Source organism: Odocoileus virginianus, chromosome 3, assembly GCF_023699985.2.
Source record: "Odocoileus virginianus isolate 20LAN1187 ecotype Illinois chromosome 3, Ovbor_1.2, whole genome shotgun sequence".
In the NCBI taxonomy this organism is placed as follows: Eukaryota; Metazoa; Chordata; class Mammalia; order Artiodactyla; family Cervidae; genus Odocoileus; species Odocoileus virginianus.
Genome location: NC_069676.1, coordinates 45,245,355 through 45,266,148, shown reverse-complemented (window position 1 = coordinate 45,266,148; position 20,794 = coordinate 45,245,355). Strand labels below are relative to the sequence as shown.

The window sequence follows — 20,794 nt, the reverse complement described above, 5'->3', positions numbered from 1 at the left end:
GTGAGAAGAGCTGGAAGACTCTAGTTGTGAGTGTGTGTGTGCGCGCGCTTCCCTCATTGGAGCTTGTAGCCTAAGGGAGTAGGAACACAGATGCATATAGTCTAGGCTAGCAGATCAAAATCCTATAAACTAAAGTTAAAATTTCAAGAAGGGAGCAGCCACTCACAGCTGCAGTTGGGGCTGGGCCAGGGGTAGAAGGCAGGGAAGGGGCAGCATGCACCAGTGGTATTTACCATTTTCCTAGGAGTTTGAGAGTGAGTGGAGACTCTGGCTTAGACACTTTGTGACTTACTCAATCCTATACAACCTTTATGTGGCAGAGATGGGGGAACCAGGGCAAGGCTGCTTGAAGCCCATCTTCTGTATAAGGGCCTCTTAGACTTCCAGACACTTCCCTACATACAGTCTGCATTGTCTCATCAGAGGATGACTTTAAAATGGTGGAACGTAGTAGGTGTTCAATGAAAGTTAGTCTCTCATCTGAGCCTTCAGATGCTCAAGGAACCAGCAGGTGGGGTGATGATTCTTGCCAGGCTCATGTGAGTTCACATCTGCCAAGGCCTTACTGTTTGTCATGTGGGGCTTGGTATCAGTTGTCATGGTTAGTGAGTACCCTACCAACAGAGTGTATCTCCTACCCCCACTCCACCCTGATCATGCTCATCCCACTGACTCATAATACCTAGTTCCCTCTGGAGTGTAACTCCAGGTCTTCACACCCTGCAGGTGTTCAAAACATACTTCATGGATGAATGAATCAGTTAAGTCACGAAAGGAGCTGGAGGTGCAGGGCCAAGCTGATGGACTTACTTAGGAGCTCTGATGGGTCAGCCAACTTGCAAGTGATGCTGCTGGTGAGGGTTAAAGCCCTTCATATCATGAGGGGAGGAGTGTATCGTATTTCCCTTTATTTTCTGCATGGCACCTACCACATTCCTAGACACCCAGAAAATACTAAGAAGTGCCTATGAAACCCCATGGGGAACCTGGAGGTAACCTGTATGTCACTGTGGGGTGGAAGCGGCCCTATTCTCGGGGGAGGCATCGTACCCTGACTCTGCTCCCTGCCCTGACTGGCTGGCTGGCAGCTTCCTTAGAGCCCACCCTCTCTCTGTGCTTTTGTGACTAGATATATCTGAAGGTCAACCATCCTCTGGAGCCACAGACTTGGCCTTGTTGATGGTCAGGTATCATCCATCTCATCTACCCCTTGGGTCTCAGAGCTGGAGGTCTGTGTTTGCTGAAGACTGAAGAATGGCTTTGGATCTACCTTCAGGAATAAAAAAAGGAGAAGGGCACCTACTGGGGATGCACTCTGCCAGTCATCACAGGCCAAGCCTGCATAGCTTTCCACGACTCCATTGTGGTTCTTGGTGACTGGCCTGAATTCACTGTCTTGCTTCATCCAGGAGGCTTGCAGGCTCCAGAATCTCCTACGTCTGAGGTCTGCCTCTGCTCCTTGGCCCTTGAGATTGGCCCTTCCTGTCCTTGAGAGTAAGCTAGGGGAGAACTACTCCAACCTGAGGTGCCCACTCAGCCAGTAAGAAACTTGGGAAGACAGCAGGTAGCAGTCTCGAAGGTCCATCCTCTGTCCTGGGGAGAAGCGTGGTGCCAAGAGGCTGAGTGAGGAGCTTCCCACCCCAAGGGAAGGGGCTTGGTCCACAGTTGCTGCTGTCTGCCCCCCGTGTGGGCTCACAGAGAACCTGAAAACTGACTGGCATATACTGGAGTGACACTTGATTTCCTGCTCATCTACTTGCTCTCTAACTTCAGCAATTCTTTTTTTTTTTTTTTAACTTCATGTTATGGGGTGAAATTGGCTTGGTGCTCTTAAAGGCTCTGCTGATTACCTGTGGACCTTTGGTGGTGAATCTAAGCACTTTACTCTGCAAATCTTGGTAGCTATCTTCAGAACAGAGGGTTGGGATGACGGACCAATGCTTCCTGCAGGGTGCAAATTGGTACAACATTTCCAGTGGGTATTTTGGCCTCATTGGCCCCTTGGTTCCATTTTGGACACCCTATCTCATGGAAGCAAATACAGATACATGTATATATTTAAGGATGTTCACTGTACTTGACTACAATATGAAAGAAATAGAAACAACCTCCTCATTATCCATCATATATAAGAATGCTTACAGAAATCAGAGTGTGCCTTTTGTAGAATCCCCTTCCTCCAGATGACCTCTGCTTGAACTCTTGTGGTTCTGGGAGCCTCCATCCCCAACCTTCTGAGATGGAACCTCTGTCCTTGGACAGTTCTCACCGTGTGAGATGTCTTCCTTGTACTGAGTCAGAGGTTTTCTGTTAGTAACCTCTATACATTGGTCCAGGTTCTACTCTGGAATAGCATTTGGACACAGGGTTACTGCTCTCTGTGCCAATATGTCCTTGAGCATCTTTTCTGTATATGGGAGGAGCTGGGGACCTCAGTGAGCATAGTCCAAGGTGGCCATTGATAAAGGGCTGTGGGGCATCAACAATGGACTGGGGACAATGGCCATGGGACAGATATGCTTGAGGGGAGGGAAGGGGCTGTTTGAGACATCTTCTAGGAAGGGTGGCTGTGGAGCTGGTCCTTGGGGAAAGGTGAGAGGAACCTGGAAGGAGAAGGTGTTGGGAAAGTGCAAGACCAAGAGAACCAGGCTTCATCCTTGGCCTCCCCACCCAGAAAATCCCCTACCAGTGAGGGCTGCTGCAGAGGTGAGGAGTTTGTCAGTGGCTCCAACCTTGGCTTGGAGAAAGCTTTCAGATCAAGTGAAAGTTACGATGTGGATGTGACTGTGCTTGAATTCTGCAGTACTGGTGGTGAGTGGTGTCGTGTTGATAGCTTGCAGATATTGGTGCTCCGCTAAACCTCCTTGGATCCATGTCTCTATCAGCTTCCAGCCTGCCTCCTGTTGTTCAATCTCTAGTCATGTCTGACCCTTTGCAATCGCGTGAACTGTAGCACGTCAGGCTTCCCTGTCCTTCACTGTCTCCCAGGGTTTGCTCAAACTCATGTCCCTTAAGTCAGTGATGCCATCCAACCGTCTTTGTCCTCTTGTTATCCCCTTCTCCTCCCGCCCTCAATCTTTCCCAGCATCAGGGTCTTTTCCAATGAGTCAGCTCTTCGCATCAGGTAGCCAAAGTATTGGAATTTCAGCTTCAGCTCTGGGCCTGACCTAAAGAGGCAATGTCCCTAATGCCATCTACCCTCCTCTGTTTAATTTTGCTGACTTATTTTTTGTACAGTAGGTCATATGTAGCCCTCCCACAATGGGCTTTGTTGCTGGTGACTGGAAAACAAATGTGGCTATTCCTTCCCTTGTGCACATGTCCCATAATAATGAATCGCCTCCCAGGAATGTAAGAATGCATTTTCAAAGATGACATCACAGAGCCAGTGACGGAATTGCATGTACCTGCACTCAGCCTCGTGTGCACGCCTGAGCTCACACACACTTAGCTGGAAACTGTGGTAGCAAAACCCTCAGTACTTCTGCTCCCTCCTGCAGAGAGGGAGGATCAGGAATGCTCAGGGAGGGAGGCAGTGGAAATTCTAAGCCCTATGCTTACTTGCGTAACATTTGATTTTTTTCTCAATTAGTGTGTCCGTTGCTAAAAGATTTCCTCTAAGGTCTCAGGGCTAGAAAGGGACCTTGCTTTCTCAGACCAGCAAACAAAGACAATCAGCAAACAGGAAATCAAATGGGGATGCCAAAGGTCTGTGTGGGTAATAGTGACAGTTTCTCTTCTGCTCCCTTTTAGGGAGAAATGGATTTTTAAAACAGTACACTGCTATCCATTATCCTAAGGGAATAAAGGAAGCTTAACTGTTCACTTACATTTCCCTAATAGCTGCTATTACACTGCTGGCTTAGCACTTTTCATTAACAAAGCAGAATTTTAGTTGTGGCCTGTAAATGTCTGTGTGTGTGTGTGTGTGTGAGCACATGTGCACCCACCTGCACAGACTGGTTTTGCATGCAGGCCTCAGTGGCCAAGCTCTTCAGCAAGCTGAACTCTGAATTAAAAGCCCACTTTTTCTGCCTCCCAGCCCCTGGTGCCACTGGCCATGCTCTGTCGTTCCTCTTAATGGAAGGTGACTGCAGACAGAGTCTCTGAGCACTTAGTGGAATTTACATAATCACATCCGCCCACTAATCCTCATGATCTGGTCAGGAGACGCTTGAGGGCATTGTAAGTTTAGGTTTGATGAGGATCCCTGGACATATCTGTTTGGTTTCAAATATAAGGAAACCTTGATTCCCGTAATGTACAGAAATGGGAGGACACCAGAGATCTGGGTTTATACTCTGGCAACTTCCTTTCCTTTTGGCCTTTAGCCATTGGCCCACAAACTGCTTCTGACACTTTTAAATGTAGAATGGCCTGAGGGTGGTGATGTGGGTCCTGAAATAAATAGCGAATGTCTTGCCGTCAGAAATTTTCTTGAGCAAGTCAGCAGTCTATGAGACTCTGTGGGCTTCCCTGGTGGCTCAGTGGTAAAGAATCTGCCTGCCAAGCAGAAGATGTGGTTTCAATCCCTGGAGAAGGGAATGGCAACCCACTCCAGTATTCTTTCCTGGAGAATTCCATGGGCAGAGACTCTTTACTATCTCAAGATGTGAGTAAGAATAAAAACAGCTAAGGTAACACCTATCCCAAATAAATTCAGTCATTCAGAATAATTAAATATCATTATGTTTACAAAGGATTGTTATATGTAATATGTGTTTTAGGAAGTACATTTAACACAATGCTAGTATTATCTTTGAATTCTTTACCCAGTTACTGGCACATAGTAGGTATATTGGGTTTCCCTGGTAGGTCAGTCAGTAAAGAATTCACCTGCAATGCAGGAGACCTGGGTTCGATCCATGGGTTGGGAAGATCCCCTGGAGGACGGCATGGCAACCCACTCCAGCATTCTTGCCTGGAGTATCCCCATGGATAGAGGAGCCTGGCAGGCTACAGTCCATGGGGTCACAAACATTTGGACACGACTGAGTGACTAAGCATGGTGCAGCGCAGTACATTTATTATGAATGTTTAGTAAATAGACTGTCTCCAGGATCCTAATCACCTTTGGAATAATTATACCTTCAGCTTTGATAGCTTTGCTTAAATAGGCCCTGAAAATACAGTAATGTGGAAACTTAGTTCAAATAGATCTGACCTGTTGGTCTTCACTAGAATCTTTGAGTATTCCCCGATGCTTTTATGCAGATGAACCTCCTTTATTCAGCCCTCCTTCCTGCACCTGAAAGATCTTTCTTCTGTTTCAATCACCTTGGCTTTTTTTTTTTTCCATTTATTTTTATTAGTTGGAGGCTAATTACTTTACATCATTACAGTAGTTTTTGTCATACATTGAAATGAATTAGCCATGGATTTACATGTATTCCCCATCCCGGTCCCCCCTCCCACCTCCCTCTCCACCCGGATCCCTCTGGGTCTTCCCAGTGCACCAGGCCCGAGCACTTGTCTCATGCACCCAACCTGGGCTGGTGATCTGTTTCACCCTAGATAATATACATGTTTCAATGCTGTTCTCTTGAAACATCCCACCCTCGCCTTCTCCCAGAGTCCACAAGTCTGTTCTATACATCTGAGTCTCTTTTTCAAACATTACTGGAAAGATGCAGGGCTGGCAGTGAGGGGTAGGCTTGACAACATGCATTTCTTTAAAATTTCTGAAAATGCCATCCATGTTTATATTTTGAACAGATTAAACCAGCAATACCTGGTCTAGAGTCAAATAATAGACATATGGAGTAACAAAGCTGAAGTTTCCTTTCTCACACCCTCAGTCCCACTTGGCCGAGGGTGTGTTCCCTGGTATGTGCCCTCTTAATGCATTTTAAGCTCTTTTCTACATGCACATACAATGTTTTTGGAAACTCTCCTCTGGCTATTGAATCTTGTCATCTTTGAAGGTTAGATGCTTTTCCAGCTGCCTGGGCCATTACACAGCTTAGGTGAAAGGCAGGTCACGGAGGCTCAAGTTGAAATGAATTGCAGACCAGAGATTGACATTCACACACACACACAGATGTTCCTGCTTTTGGAATTGCATCCATAACAGCCACAAGTCTTTTTGGTGGCCCTGATTCTGCTCTAAAAACTTTAAAAATACATACTTTTCTTATGGGTTTGGAGGTGCTTTAGTAAGCTGATGTGGTGGTGGCTTGGGAGTATACCAGGGCATTGAGGGCTTTCTGTTGATTCTGGCACCTGCTGTCTCTTCTAATGCATTTGAGCCTTGACCTGGGAGATATCACACACTCAGCCTCCTTACTTGGGCCAAACCAGATAGAATGAAGCCACATAGGGTGCTGGCTTACCATGAGTGATGTGCAGGCCTGAATCAGTGAATTAGTAGGTGCTTCTCCCTGATGACCAGGGTCCACCTTGTGGTCCTGGTCCTTCCCATCCAGTAGGTCTGCCTTGCTCACAAAGTCTCCCTGGCTCACTCCTCACACTTTTCCCCATTTCTACCATCACTTTTCTCCTCCTTGGAGCTGCTGGCAGGTGTGAATGTGACAGTTCATGTAAAGGGCCTGGAACATTGTGAGAGCTCAGAACATGTTACTTACTCTTGCTGGTAGTAATAATAGTACCGGCAGAATAATAAGGCCTCAGTAAATGTTTAGCTGCTATGATCATTATTATACATTTGCCCTTTAAAATTTTAAGCTTCTGTAAACAGCTTGTGTTTGCACCATATGAGTTCCTGGTGGTGCTTACAATACTCCAAGGTGCTCAACAGTTACTCCACAGAGACTGGGCATTTTTTCCACAGTTCTTTAATAGGCATATGTTTATTAGGAAACCTGAACTCTCTCTGGACAGGATCTTATATCTGGGACCTTCTTCATTTGGGAAAGAGACTCCTGAGCCCACAGATACCAAGATGTAGCGTGTCTCAACGTGGGAGTCTCTCTCACAAAGCAGCTTTTGAAATGACACAAGCCATTATACTCCTCTTGTGTCATTTTATGACTTAGTATAATGACTCAAATAACCCTAACAATGGAGGAATTATAGCTTCATTTTACAGGACAGATTATTTCAATGGTTAACATATTTTCCCTTTTAATTAGCATTCATTATTTTGTCTCTGGTTCAACATAGTCACCATATCAACTATCTGAGTATCTTCCATCCTTGTTTCAGAAGCAATTAGTTCTGATTTTGCAAACAAGTTCAATCTTGGTTTTCAATGGGCAGTTTGATATTAACATGAAAATAAGATGCAATGATCCTGGCTGCCAGCAAACAGACACAGTGAACACTGGAAAGGGTTCGCTCCTGGGTGGGTTCTCCAGGCCTCTGAGCTGACAGGTCTGCCATAGAGATTTGACGAGAGAACAAAGACAGGTCAGAGAAGAAGGAACTGGGACTGGTTAAGCAGACCTCTGCTTTTTTCCTTCTATAAAATGGGTTAATGACAGCATCTACCGCCAGGGGGTCATTATGGGTGAGGAGTCAGGGAAGTGTGCTCAGCATTTAGAGAGATATGTAGCAGTCACGTAAAATAGCTGGAGTGCTGCTGCTACTATTTGTGATCCGGAATTTGCTTTCCTCTTTTACCAGCTGTTCATATGCAGAGTAAAACAGTTCTGTCAAAAGTTATGCAAACATGTTTAGAATGCACAGTGTATTGAATAAAATGAAGTGGTCTTGTCTTCTTCAATAACTGAAGAAAAAGTCAGCAGTTCTACAGACAGTCTTAGCGGCCCCCAGCCCTGCTGCATCGTGCAAGTATTTTTGATACACAATGTTGAATTTCATCTTCTGGGATTGATATCAGGAAGTTTATACTGGCATATATATTTATTGCTGGAAAAATTACTGTGGAAGTCTTTATTCTGATACTGCTTTACTCTGGGCCCTGATTTTGACCCTATTCTACCCATGGTCAAATGAAATACTGTGTTACAACTCATGTCATCAAAGACTCCCTTACTTGTCACATGGGGAAGTGGCAGGGTTTGTGACCTGCCTCGAGTGGTGAGGGTTGGGATCTTGGAGTGAGGAGTGGCAGGGTCCAGTGGGAGGCAAGAATGGGAAATGCCAAAAGGTAGACTTGAAGATTAAGGTCAATGTTAGCAGGAACCAAGACAGGGAAGAGCAGTCACGATCTGGTCTGTCTTGCTTGTAGTTATTGTCATCTTATAAGAATGTAGTCGTCATCCACTCTGCTGCCAGTGGTGAGTTGCTCTTGTAAATAAAATGAATATTAATAAATGTATTTGCATAGTATATCTTATGGAAATCCTCTGAGTGGTATTTCAAAAAGTAGTTTTAGAACAAATGTCAACACACGATTCTGTGCCGTGCTGTTAACTTGCTAGGAGGTCCAAGTATCACAGTATTTGAACACCACCCACCAGTGTTTGCTGGCAATTTCTAGTATTTGAATTTTCACTTTAAGCTACATTTCTTTATAAATACTACTAAACTTAAAAAACACTTAAATATAGTATTGAGAAGAATATAGAAAAAATTATTTCAGCAATACTTAAGATTTCTTGAGAATTCTCATTTTTCATTCCCAAATTGGAAAATTATTATCATTTGGGAATTTGGAACCTGTGCCTTGGAGGTCCTCTCCTGGCTTTGGAGGCAACCTACTTCCAAAAGATGGGGAGTTCCTTAGCCCTCAGATATACAGTAGACTCCTCTACCTACTTCCCTGCTGTCTTTAGACATTTTTGCTACTTGTTTTTCAAGTCTGAATTAGAATTTCTCAGTCTATTGAATTCTTGCTGCTTAAACCACATGCTAATTTTGTCTTCCAGTTAGTACTAATAATTTCCAGAAATAAAAGAAAATTCTGAAGGTCCAAATTAATAAATTCATGTATTTCACTGAGCACACCCATGTACCAAGAGTCAACCATGTTTCCAAGCCCCAGGATCACAAATATGATTAAGGCCCAGTCACTCTCCTTGAGGAAAATGCAATTTATTGTGGAAGATAGACACACAGTGAACTGCTTTGTGCTGTGGTGACCATCACAGTTGGATATGAACATGATTAATGCTGGGCTTCCCCGGTGGCTCAGTGGTAAAGAATCTGCCTGCAATGCAGGAGACATGGGTTCAATCCCTGGGTCAGGAAGACCCCCTGGAGGAGGGCATGGCTACCCAGTTGAGTGTTCTTGCCTGGAGAATCTCATGGATAGAGTTGCTAGGCGGACGACAGTCTATAGGATTGCAAAGAGTCAGACACAGCTGAAGCTACTGAGCATGCTCACATGGTTAATTCTTCCTGGGTAGGGCTCCCAGGGAGAAAAGAAACTCCCTAGGAAGCAGTCTATTTGAAGCTTGGACAAGGGGCAGACATTTGCTATATAGGTAGAAAGCGTTTATTTACCAAGTCATACAGATTCGAGTTAGCATGACACATGTAAGGGGCTGATGTGGCTGGCTGGGGATAGAATCTGTAGGACTTGAGTGATGGGGAGAAGTGGTGAGGGCAGGGAGGGGAATGTCCAGGATGGGCTCCAAGGCTTTTAGCTTGGGTGTATCCCAGGTCCTGTCTGAATCATAGTAGTGTCTTAACATTGACCCAGCCTAATAAAGATGCTTGCTTACAGACTATTTGGTGACCACAAGCGTTCATAGGACCATGCTGGACTGGGAGTGCAGCCTGCCTGCCTGTGGGAAGGGCCCTGGGTGGCTTCCTGGGGGAGGGGAGTTTTGAACTGGGCCTTGAAGAAAGCCTTATGAGGCAGGCAGGAGTGAAGGGGAGAAACGTGGGTGGAAATGAACATGTTTCAGATCTGGGAAAAATCCACATGAAGGCACAGAGTTCTTTGGTGGGCTCTGGGAAGTAGCAAAGAGTGGCTGGAGCAAAAATATTTGGTTTCGGTGGTCAGCGTGTATGTACACATGTGTGCATGCATACATGGGTGTGTGTGTTTCCATGTTTGCATGCAAGAATGTGTGTATATGGGGAGTGTGTGTGTATGCGTGTATGGGGGTGTGTGTACATGGTGTATGTGTATGTACATGCATAGGTATGTGTGTGTATGCATGGTTGTGTGTGGTGGAGGGTTGTGGGGGGAGGTGGACAGACAGTGGCCCAGTGAAAATAGGCTCGGTCTGTTTAACACCGAAACTACAAGTTCAGACAGGCCCTAGGAGGTGAGAAGATGGAGGCTTTAAGCATGGGAGTCACATCATCAGATTTGTCCTTAAGAATCATCACTCTGCTTCAAAAACATACACACATGCTGGGAATTTTGGTAAACTTAAAAAAAAAAAAAAAAGATTAAGGATAAGCAATTGACCGGAAGAGAGGAAGCAATGCTGATGATCTACTGATTGCCTTCCATTGTCAGTTGAGATTTTCTGTGTGGGGCCGTGAATTAGGGTAGGAGGCGTGGCTGCCCCCCAGCACCAGACAGACTGGGGTGAAGTTAGGGTTTTGAGGCCAAAGGGAGGGCTGGCAGGACCTGCCTCCCACACTAAATTGCTTGTGTCGCCCCAGTTGATGAATGTCTGTGACATTGGGAATAGCAGTGCCATCAAGACACCTTCATCGGATTTCACTCTTCATTGACTCAAGAAGTGAAATATCTGAGAGTCTGAAAGCTTAGTCCCTTGCCTCACCTGGGTTGGTTATTTTTTTATGGTTTGCACTGAATTGCGGGGATTGAAATATATACACAATAACCAGGGAAGTTATGCTTCCTTGGGCTCACATCCACTTGTACATTACTTTGTGTAATTTGGCCTCTGGACCAGACTACTGGTTTGGGTGCCGTTTTCTCGAGAGTCCTAGTGGAATAAGAAACACTTGGGTTTGTCTGAATGTAACAGGTATGCTTATGTCATTAAAATTGGGAAAACTCAGCATGGTTTGGCCTTTGTACCTTCAGTCCCCAGGACATCCCAGGGTCAGAGGTGGTTCCTCCGCCTGGCATGGGGTATGAGAGAGAGCTTCCTCCTCCACAGGTGTAGAGTCAGGGACAGTGTTTCAAAAGGGCTTTATTGGTAAGACTGAGCCCTGATGGTGAAAATATAGATGCCAAAGTAGGGAATCAAAATGGTCCCAGAGAAATGCAGTCAATTTCAGGGTAGCTTCAATCTGACAAATGTATATGAAGTAACTTGGCTGTATTTCTTTGTGACACTGGGCACGTCACTTCTGCTATTCACTTGTGTGTCCAATTCCTCATTTATAAACTAAAGTCCTTAGACTAGATTCATTTTAAGGGATTTTCAGGCTCAGATAGTCTGTGATTTTGTGATTAACTGCTAGTATCCACTGCTGTGGTCAGCACTCAGGGATCCACCCACTCACCCATCAAGGCTATATTGAGCATCCTTGATGCACCGGACCACTAGGAAGCCCTAGAAAGCCTCATCTCTTTGTCTCCCCTAAATGTATTTAATGGTGAAGTTCAGGTCCAGAGACAGGGATGACCCATCATTACTGGCTGGTGATTAACAGGCAGTTCTATCTTTTCCTCAATGCCAGTGACTCAGTGTTCGCTTCTTTCCCTCCTGCCTTTGGCTAAGCTTCTGCCATCTGCCTTCCTCTGGGGCATCATTGCACATGGTAGTCTGCTCCAGCAAAGCTGCCCACTCTTTAGACTTTATCACCACTTTCTGGGAACTCAAAATAAGAATTACTTTGGCTGTGGGAGCACACGCTGGGGACTGACCCAGGAGAGAGGCTGCCAGACACAGAACTGCTGCCTGTATTTGCTGATTCATTATCAGCATCAGACAATCTGCTGTGAGAATGATGATAAATGTGTGGTGTTCTTCTGAAGGAATCACCCACTCCGAGATTAAAGCCTGTGCGGCAGCCTGCTTGTCTGCTCCATGGAGTCCCGTCCCCTCCCATCCCTTTCTCCGTAGTCCAGAACACATCTTGAAAGAAGAAAGTGTGTTTGGTTAAAGATAATAGGAGACCCATATCCATGTGATTTAGAAATGTGGACAGTAGATGTTTTTATTCCAGACAGAGAGGCAGGGACAAGATAAGTAACTACCAAGGAAACAGTAGGAGGCATTGGAGAGAGGAGCCCTAGTGGTGGACGTGTAGGTGCCCCCAGCGAATTTTCAGGTGGGTCATCTAGGTGTGTCTGAGGAGGGTTGAAGGAAAGCCATTCCTGACATTCTGTGGCTGTGTGGTTGTCACCATTACCTAGCCACCGATCCTTTCCAGCGGGCAAACCCTTCCCCAGCTTGGCTTTAGTTGGCCCTGTGAGTAAAATGACTCATCTGGACCAGGCATCCCCACGTGCCCTCATAGGACTTCCTTTCCTGGTTCATTGCTCAGATGGGCTCAGTCTATGACCCCATCCGGCCTGGGTCCCCAGTTTCTCTAAGGTGTTGTGCACGGGGTGTGTGGTCACCCTCCTGCTGTCAATTGCCAAGGTATTGGGTTGTCCAGAAAGTTCAATTGGGTTTCCCATAAACGAATGAACTTTTGGGCCAATCCAATAATTCCCCCAAACAGACCTCCTTCCTCTTACTGCCTCCCACAAATCGCTGGGACAGGATTGAGGTAGGGTAAGAACCAAGTTGGTGGATGTCATTTGTATCTCACTTTCCTTCATTTGGAAGAGGGTAGGTCACATCAGCTGCCAAACCTGAATTCCCGAGGTGCTGAAGATCCCTTCTACACTTGGCAGAAAAGATTTACTCCTTGTGGCCCATGAGTTCTGCGGAGTTCGGTGCCAACTCCAGACCTAGGGACTTAGAATTAAGTCACATTTCTATGGCAATGGTGCTTTCATTCCCTATACCTCCATCTAATGGAGCAAATAGTAATGATAATAGGCTTCCCTGGTGACTCAATGGTAAAGAATCCACTTTGCCAATGCGAGGGATGCGGGTTCAATCCTTGGATCAAGATGATCCCCTGGAGAAGGAAATGGTAACCCACACTCCAGTATTCTTGCCTGGGAAATCCCGTGGACAGAGGAGCCTGGCAGGCTACAGCCCATAGGGTCACAAAGAGTAGGACACAACGTAGCGACTAGACAGCAATAATGATGGTGATGACGTTTTGATTGCTCCTTTTTCCCAGGCATTGTACTGAGTCACTTACATACATATCCATTTTAATCCTCATACTATCCGCTTGAAGGAGATACTATTCCTTCCTCTACTTTACAGATAAGGAAACTGAGCCTTACAGGGTGAAATGCCCTGCCGCGGTGGCACAGTAAGTGGCAGAGCTGAGGTTTGGACTTGTAGTTTGTGACTCTGGAGCCCAAGTAAGCCCCTCACAGGATGGCCCAAGCTAAGTGCCTCAAGGGCACAGTACCCACCTGACTTGCCTCTCCACCACCCAGCCCTGGCCCCTCGGCCGGGGACGTGGCTCCCAGTGGTTTGCTGGGAAAGCAGCTCCTCTGAGAGAGGAAGGACGACTGTAACTGCAGGCCTTGATTTTGGTGGTTTATGATATGAGGACAGGGCTCTTTCCGTGGACATAAGCCATCCTAATAGCGCCATTTATCATTATGACAAAGGTTAGGCTAGGGGGATGCTGGAGCAGGAATGAAAGAGTAGAATTCTGATGATTTTAGCAGCTGAAAGTGACATCACCTCAGAGTCGCTGTCGCATGGCAAATTGAAAGCTGGACTGAAATTGCTTTAAAACGTATCCAGAGATGCTTTTCCACAGCTGTGATAAAGCCGTTGGGGTGTGTTTGGAGACATGCTTCTATCTAGACTATTCTCTGAGTCGTCTGTGTGTCCTCCTCCTCGGAGGACGCTCGTCAGCCCCAGAGGCATCTGAGGCTCTGGGTGCCGTGTGGGGACACCTGTGATCTGCCACCCTCCACAGGGGGCCGGAGGAACCGACAGAGTCAGTTTCTCATCGTCTTTCTAGTGTGTTGCCAATGTCTCTTCAGCACAGGGATCAGTGTTCCATGTCGGCTTGGATGGGTGGGATGGGGGTGAGTAGGTGGGAGGGAGCTTCAAGCGGGAGGGGATATCTGTAGACCTATGGCTGATTCACCGCACGATACAGCAGAAACTGGCACATCCTTGTAAAGCAATTATATTCCAATTAAAAGAAATAAGTCATGTGTTTGCAACATTTTTAGTGGCCACATTGCTTTCTTCTGTCCATTTGGTGGGTGAACCTAGGTTTTTGGAACTGTCTCCTGCCTGCTGTCAGTGAGCTGGACTCAATGAGGGTGCTAACCAGGGGACTTGGGGATACGCTGGACTGTTTGACCAGCCCTCTTTTATTTGGCCTTTATTCAGGTAACCTGGAGGAGAAAGACCCCTGGAAACTGGCGCATCAGTTACTTATGCCCTCTTTCTTTCATCCTCAGGCAAAAGAAGGGGACCGTGGTCCACAAGCACTGGGTCGGACCTTCGAATCTGGTCAAGTGCAAGCCCTGCCCCGTGGCACAGTCAGCCATGGTCTGTGGCTCCGATGGCCACACCTATACATCCAAGGTCAGTTTTCTTCACTGTCTTTTTTTTTTTTTTTTTTTTGTCATCAAGAAGTACTGTGTCTGCTTGTTCTGACAAGGCTCTCTGGGCGGAAACGGGACCCTGTGAATCTCAATGGACTTGGGGCTTGCCTTTGATAAGCTGCCACAGGAATAGACTCTTTGACCGAAGAGATGAGATAAAATCATTATGATCTCTGTAACTGGAGTGATCAAGGGCTAAGGAGAAGAAGGGTGATTCCAAGAATGGCATGTGATCCTGAAGTGAATCTAGACCAGCTTCCTGGAGGAGATGAGGGAGCAAACTGATCCAAAGATGTGAGTCATTCAACCTAGCTGATGGGTAGCCAAGACATGAGGGAGACCCTTGAGGGGGACACCACGTCTTAGGGACGGCATGGTGAAAGGAAGGCGAGTGATGTCAGCACACGTTTAAGCAGCATTTATTGTGTATCTAGAACGTGTCCAGTGTGACACCAGACCCGGGGCTCGAGGGTCTGCCATTCCTTTCTCTGGGGACTTCAGGCCTTGCAGTCTAATGGGAGGGGGCTTGCTCGTATGGCAACTGGTCATTTTAACTCAAACCCATGAAGAGAAAATGGTTTCATAGAAAACGGAACTAGGGATAAAGTGGGTCTGTTTATTCTTATTAGAGTGATGAGGAAAAGAAGAGGAGGTTTTCATCTGGGCTCTAATAAAAGGAATTAGAGGCAGGGGGGCAGGGCTCACCAGGGTAAAGGAGGGAGATTTTGTTCTTGGAATTCCAAATAGTCTCCTTGGGTGAAGGTTGTCCATCTGTGTTTGGGAATGGACATTTCACTGGGTTAATGAATGGAAGAAAAAGAAACCACAAAATTGGTAAGGGTTTACCTATTTGTTCTCTTATTCAACAAATATAAGTCAGTACCCTCCTTAATGCTACGTGTGAAGAGTTGTGTGCAATGGTCTCAGGAACTTTCTATGAGACATGGGTGGGAGGCAAGGAGTGGGGCTCTGACCCTCCCATCCCCACTAGCCACAGTTGTCCCACTTTTATCTCCTTGTTTCCTGTGTAAGGTTCATTTGCAGAATATAGTCGGGGCTGACAAGAGTTGCAGATGGTGACTCCTTGGGCGTTTGTGGCCACGTTGCTGTGTGGTCCTTGGGCTTGGGCTGTTATGCTGGTCCTGCCTCTGTCCGTTCCCCACTGCATGCTGCATGGTTTCCAGTCTCTGTGGTCCCCTCACCGTCTGATCTTTACACCATGGAGATGGCACAGGCCGGGGATCCCCTCTGCTGTCCTTGGAAGCTTATTTGGATTACGATGAGGCTGTGCAGGCTTTTCTACTGACTCTTCTTGATGTGAGTAATGTCTTTTTATTCACTGAAAGTAGACTCTTATCCTGTTTTTCACATTTTTCTCACTAAAAGGAATATATGTAACAAAGCAGGAAGCCGGAAGGTTTGTCTTGCTTGGACCCAAACCTGTGTAATCTGCTTTAGGAGCTCGATACTGTCATTACTGTTTGGTAGTCATTCCTTTGTTCTTTCAGCAGGTTTCACTAGAGCCCTTCCTATGCACCAGGCTCTGTGCCAGGTGCTCGGGAAATGTATGATGTAGTGGAAACAAGCATGTTGGTTTTTCCTCCTGACTTGAGTCTGTAATCCTTACACTCCACGCCCCAACCTGAGACCCCGCTGTGTGAATTACAGCTTCTCCGCCCAGGATCGTGGCCAGAACACCCTGGCCAGATAGCCCAGCCCAACCTGGCTGAGTATGCTCATCTTCCCCTGTTCCCTGCTCCCCTGACCCTGAAGGAACCAGAGGAATGTTCTAGATAAAATAGCATGGGCCAAGGCTCTAAGGCAGGACGATGAGTTCAAAGAACTGAGAGGCTGCCCTGATGGTGGCTCTGGCAGTAAGGGGAGAGGCGCAGGGGAAAAGGAAACAGAGGATGAGAGAATGGTCCTGGAGGAGACCTTCAGTCAAAGCTAGGAAGGTGAGCAGGTGGCTGGCCTGTGCCAAGCTTGCAGGACACTTGTTACTGTAAGTACCTTCTTGCCCATGTCTTTCTTAAGAGTGTGTAGTCCTAGAGGCAGAAACGATGCCCATCTGCCTTCACCGGGCACAGGACACAGAGCGGGTGTGCTCAGTATCATGGACAGGAGAGAGGAGCCCTTGCGGATTCCCACTGAGAAGGAACGGCGAGATTCCAGTTTGTGCAGCCCTTCCCGAATTTTAGTGATTGGGTTCCAGAGAGCTCGGTGACTGAGAGAAATCAGCCATCCCCACCCTGAGCCACATTGCTTAGCTAAACACCCAGCCTGGGGGCCCTGGCAGAGAGGGGCTCCTTGCAACGAGTCTGTCTTTGTGAAGCTCCAGTTTGTGCTGTTCAGTTATTCCCTCCAGCTCCGGAGTGAACTGTCTGATCCTGGTGTCTGCAGCTGGAGACGAGCCATGAAGTGTCAGTGAGTGATCAGGGGCTGTTTGGGCAAGTGGCACATTGCACGTCAGACTCCAGCAGCACCCTGCCTGCTCGCCTCTGTCTCTCGTTCGCAGGAGGAGCTTCAAGTGCTTTTAGCTCCCCGTGACCCTTGAGCTACAAGGAGCAGTCGTAACCTGTCAGATGTGGCTTGAAAGGCTGTCAGTTGCCCAGGGAATGTCTCTGCAAATGTTTGCTGGTCAGGGCCCCCCTGCAGTTTGGGCCAGAAAGTTGGCTTTTTGTGTTAGAGAAGGTTGCTTGCTTACAGGTAGTGACAAATAGCTTGTTTGAGAGGCAGGATCAGAATTTGGAAGGCTCCTTTGAATCAAGAATGATTCCTCAAAAGAGAAATGGCTTCCAGAGTCTGCTGAGCAGAGTTCCAAAGCCTGCCCCAGCTCTAGCCCCAGCCTGTTATTCTCTAGTGGCCCTGAATTCCTGCACCTGCCTCAGTCCTGCTTCCCAGACCTGGTCAGCTGACTTTTCTTGGAGCAAAAGAAGAGATCTAAAGCCTTCTCATCAGAAGTTGTAGTACCCTTCTCCCCATCCTCCATGTAGGGTAGACTGAGGCCCAAAGAGTCAAGCACAGTGGCAGAGTTTGATTCTCAAGCTTCCTGCCTGGTTATATGTGATCACGTGATTTTAATCAAGTTAAAACAGAGGGGAGTTGCTGGTGGAGGGCCATCATGCAATGAAAAAATGGTGTGCATGCGTGCTAAGTCGCTTCAGTCGTGTCTGACTCCCTATGACTCTATGGACTGTAGCCTGCTAGGCTCCTCTATCCATGGGATTCTCCAAGCAAGAATACTGGAGTGGGTTGCCATGCCTTCCTCCAGGGGACCTTCCTAACCCAGGGTTCAAACCCGAGTCTCTTACGTCTCCTGCATTGGCAGACAGGTTCTTTACCACTAGCACCACCTGGGAAGCCCAGGAAAATGGTGTGGACGTTGGTTTTTGACATTAGTTTCCTAGTTTTCTATCTTAACTTCTAGAAAGTTGAAATTCTCTTTTTCCAAAAAAAATGAATCAAATGCTGAAGGTGTGCATTGATTGCCTAAGACCTCTGAAGCCAAGACCAATTCTAAACCCTTGTGGTGTGCAATTAGACTTCCTTTCAGGGGAGATATTTCAGACTGGTCAGGTTCACTATTGGAGTGCTTTAGTTATTGCCCCTATATCCACAACCACTTCTTTATTGAGGTTCAAGAGCACATTTTAGTCTCCCAGACAAAGCTGTCACAGGACCGCCAGTGGATGGGCAGTTAATAGAGTGAATGAGTTGACTATTAGTGAACAAATGACTTCCCATCCCCTGGAGTTATGACCCTTTTAAGGTCATTGGGGTCAAGAAACAAAGGACAGATGAGACCAGGATGCTTATATAACTAGAAGTGATTTTATGTCATAAATCAAATTCACGAAAAATTTGGCAAAAATGTATTACAACCCAGTCCCATCACCATCAAGGAAATCTGTAAGAAATAGTCACAGTCCTCCAGGGGAAGTGCTAACCCTTTCACAGATGGATCAGAAGTCTGGGGAGCGCCGTCAGGAGCAGGGGGAGAACAGAGACTAGGTGTCAGCTCTGTCCTTGGGGCTTGGAGTTTGTCTTCAGGTTCCATCAAACAAACTTTCTTTCTGCTCTGGACCCTGAACCATCAGGAGCTCCTAGAACAGAGGGAGATACATTTAGAACCTCTGTCTGTAGCGGGGCTCTTTCAGTGACCTGGCACCAGGGATGCTACTCAGAGCTCTGTGACTCCCCCAGGATCAAAGATAAAATCTACAAGAATGCATAGAGTCTGGAGGTGAAGGGATATAAGATGTTACATGGCAATAAATGGCTCTGTATTCAGACTCTATAAAGCATAACCTACGACAGATAAGGCACAGAAACCACTGGGAATAGGCAAGCGGAGGCCAGCACTGCAGCCTGGCATGGTAGAGCATTGTGGAGACCCTGCCCCTCGACGTGTCTTTTAGGCAGTAGGGATGACCCTCATCATTTAACTTGCCCTGAGGTCCTGGCCAGGAAAACTGAAGCAGTCCAGAAATTCAGTAAGTGTTTAGCGAATTCTTTCTTACTGTCACAGATTATGCTAAATACTGGGGATGATGCAAAAGACAAAGCTCTGTTTTCACAGAATTCACAAGGAAGGTAGGTTATGGAGCAGTCTCCTTTCATTAAACTAGGTGTTCAGATAAGGGATGTTTGGGGTGCTGTAGCACACAGAACAGGGCCACCTCAACCAGTTTGGAGGTGTGAGTAGTCCTCTTAGAGGGAAGCAATGGTTCACTGAGATCATAAACCTGGAAGGAGTCGCCCAGAGTACAGATCGGGATGGGAGATATAGAGAGCTCATTTCATCAGAGGAAGGAGGGAGTTGGAGAGATGAAACACAAGAACCCCCTTGAAGCACTGCTGTGGTGTCACACGTGGACAGGGGGATAGAGGGCTAACTACCTACAAAAATGAGGCTAGAAAACTATCAAGGACCACTTTTCCAGGGCATTGAAGGCCAAATGATAGGGGAGGGACTTCACCCTCAGAACCCTGGTGGTCTTACTAAGGATCTATATTTTGCCTCCACTTACCCTGGCTGTGCACTAGGAGTGATCAGGGCAGGACTGGACTTGTGTGGCGGCCGCAGAGCTGGATAGAACGCAGTCAGCAGTCGCATTCAGGAAGTCATAGCGGGACTTGGTGACTGTCTCAGTTTCAAACATAGTCATTTTAGCTTTGAGCTCAGCAGAAGGACTTCTTCACCATCCGGGTTCCCGTGGGACTTGCAGTTGCTCTTGCCAACGGCTCCATGGCCTCAGCCTAAACCAGAGGGACCCTGGCATCTGTGAGTGCCTCTCCTTTCTCTGCTGTTAAATGCACAGAAAGATGAAAGCTTCCGGGGTCCTGGCTGCTCACTGGTAATTTTACCTGTAAGAGGGGAAGCGTCACTGTGGCCCAGGCTTCAGGTGGGCAGTCTCAGCTCTTCCTCCCTCTGGAGGGGAGAGGTCTTTGGGGAAAGTGTGAGCAGATGTGGAACGATGCTGGGGTCCTGGGAACTCAGAAGGGAACTGGGGTGGAGTTCGCTGTGGCTCCACGTTCTGGCCCTGCTGGCTCTCTCCTGGCTGGGCCTTTTTTGCAGTTTGTTTTTACTGATTTATTTTCGACCACATCATGTGAGATACAGGATCTTAGTTTCTGGACCAGGGATCCAACCTGTGCCCCCTCCAATGAAAGCATGCATTCTTAACCACTGAACTGCTAGGGAAGTCCCTTCCCTGGTCAGACCTCTTTTAATAGGATTTCCTTGATGTCTGTCTATTTTTATACCCACGTGACCAGAGCGCAGCTGTCAGGGCTGGGTGTGCTCATATCCAGGCAGAAGCCGCATGGAGGAAGGAGAGGGTTCTCGGCTTGCCCCTGGGAACCTTGTTCTCTGGCATCAGCCTGGCTATTGGGATTGGGAAAACAAGCAGGCAAACATTCTTCTGCTCTGCCCCTCCCCTCTCAACAACATTTATTCATTAACTGCTGTGAAACAATTAGCAAATGGCTCCTTTCTGTCTGGATGCAGGAGAGAGATGCTGAGTTAGGAAGCACTGTGGAAGAAGAGGTTCTCCTCTGTTCTGAGAATGCGCATGTGAAGGAGGGGGAAAGAGAGCTTGCCTTAAAGGCTTGGCATTTCGTTCAACATATTGTCGCTGAGGATTATATTATTTTCAGAGTCGTCTTAATAGTTTCCAACAATTGCTACCAAGTAAAGGTCATGTTTGAAGTTCTTGGCAAATGGAGTCTCTGTTGGCCGGCATTTCCCACGAACAGGCTGTTCTGAGGGTTAGCATGAATCCAGGCCTGAATCTATGAGCCTTCTCAAGATAGCATCGGGCTCGGTGTGTCTTCTTGGTCTCC

At 47.0% G+C, this 20,794-nt stretch overlaps 1 protein-coding gene across 2 annotated transcripts in view; it reads left to right on the top strand.

Annotated features, from left to right (window-relative positions):
• The window catches only part of SPOCK1 (SPARC (osteonectin), cwcv and kazal like domains proteoglycan 1), a 564,476-nt gene that overhangs the window by 378,626 nt on the left and 165,056 nt on the right, over positions 1 to 20,794 (top strand). For both annotated transcript variants that reach the window (XM_070465401.1, XM_020873556.2), the window contains one exon: positions 14,303 to 14,429. In XM_070465401.1, coding sequence (XP_070321502.1) covers positions 14,303 to 14,429 — 127 coding nt within the window. The remainder of the gene's footprint in view (positions 1 to 14,302; positions 14,430 to 20,794) is intronic.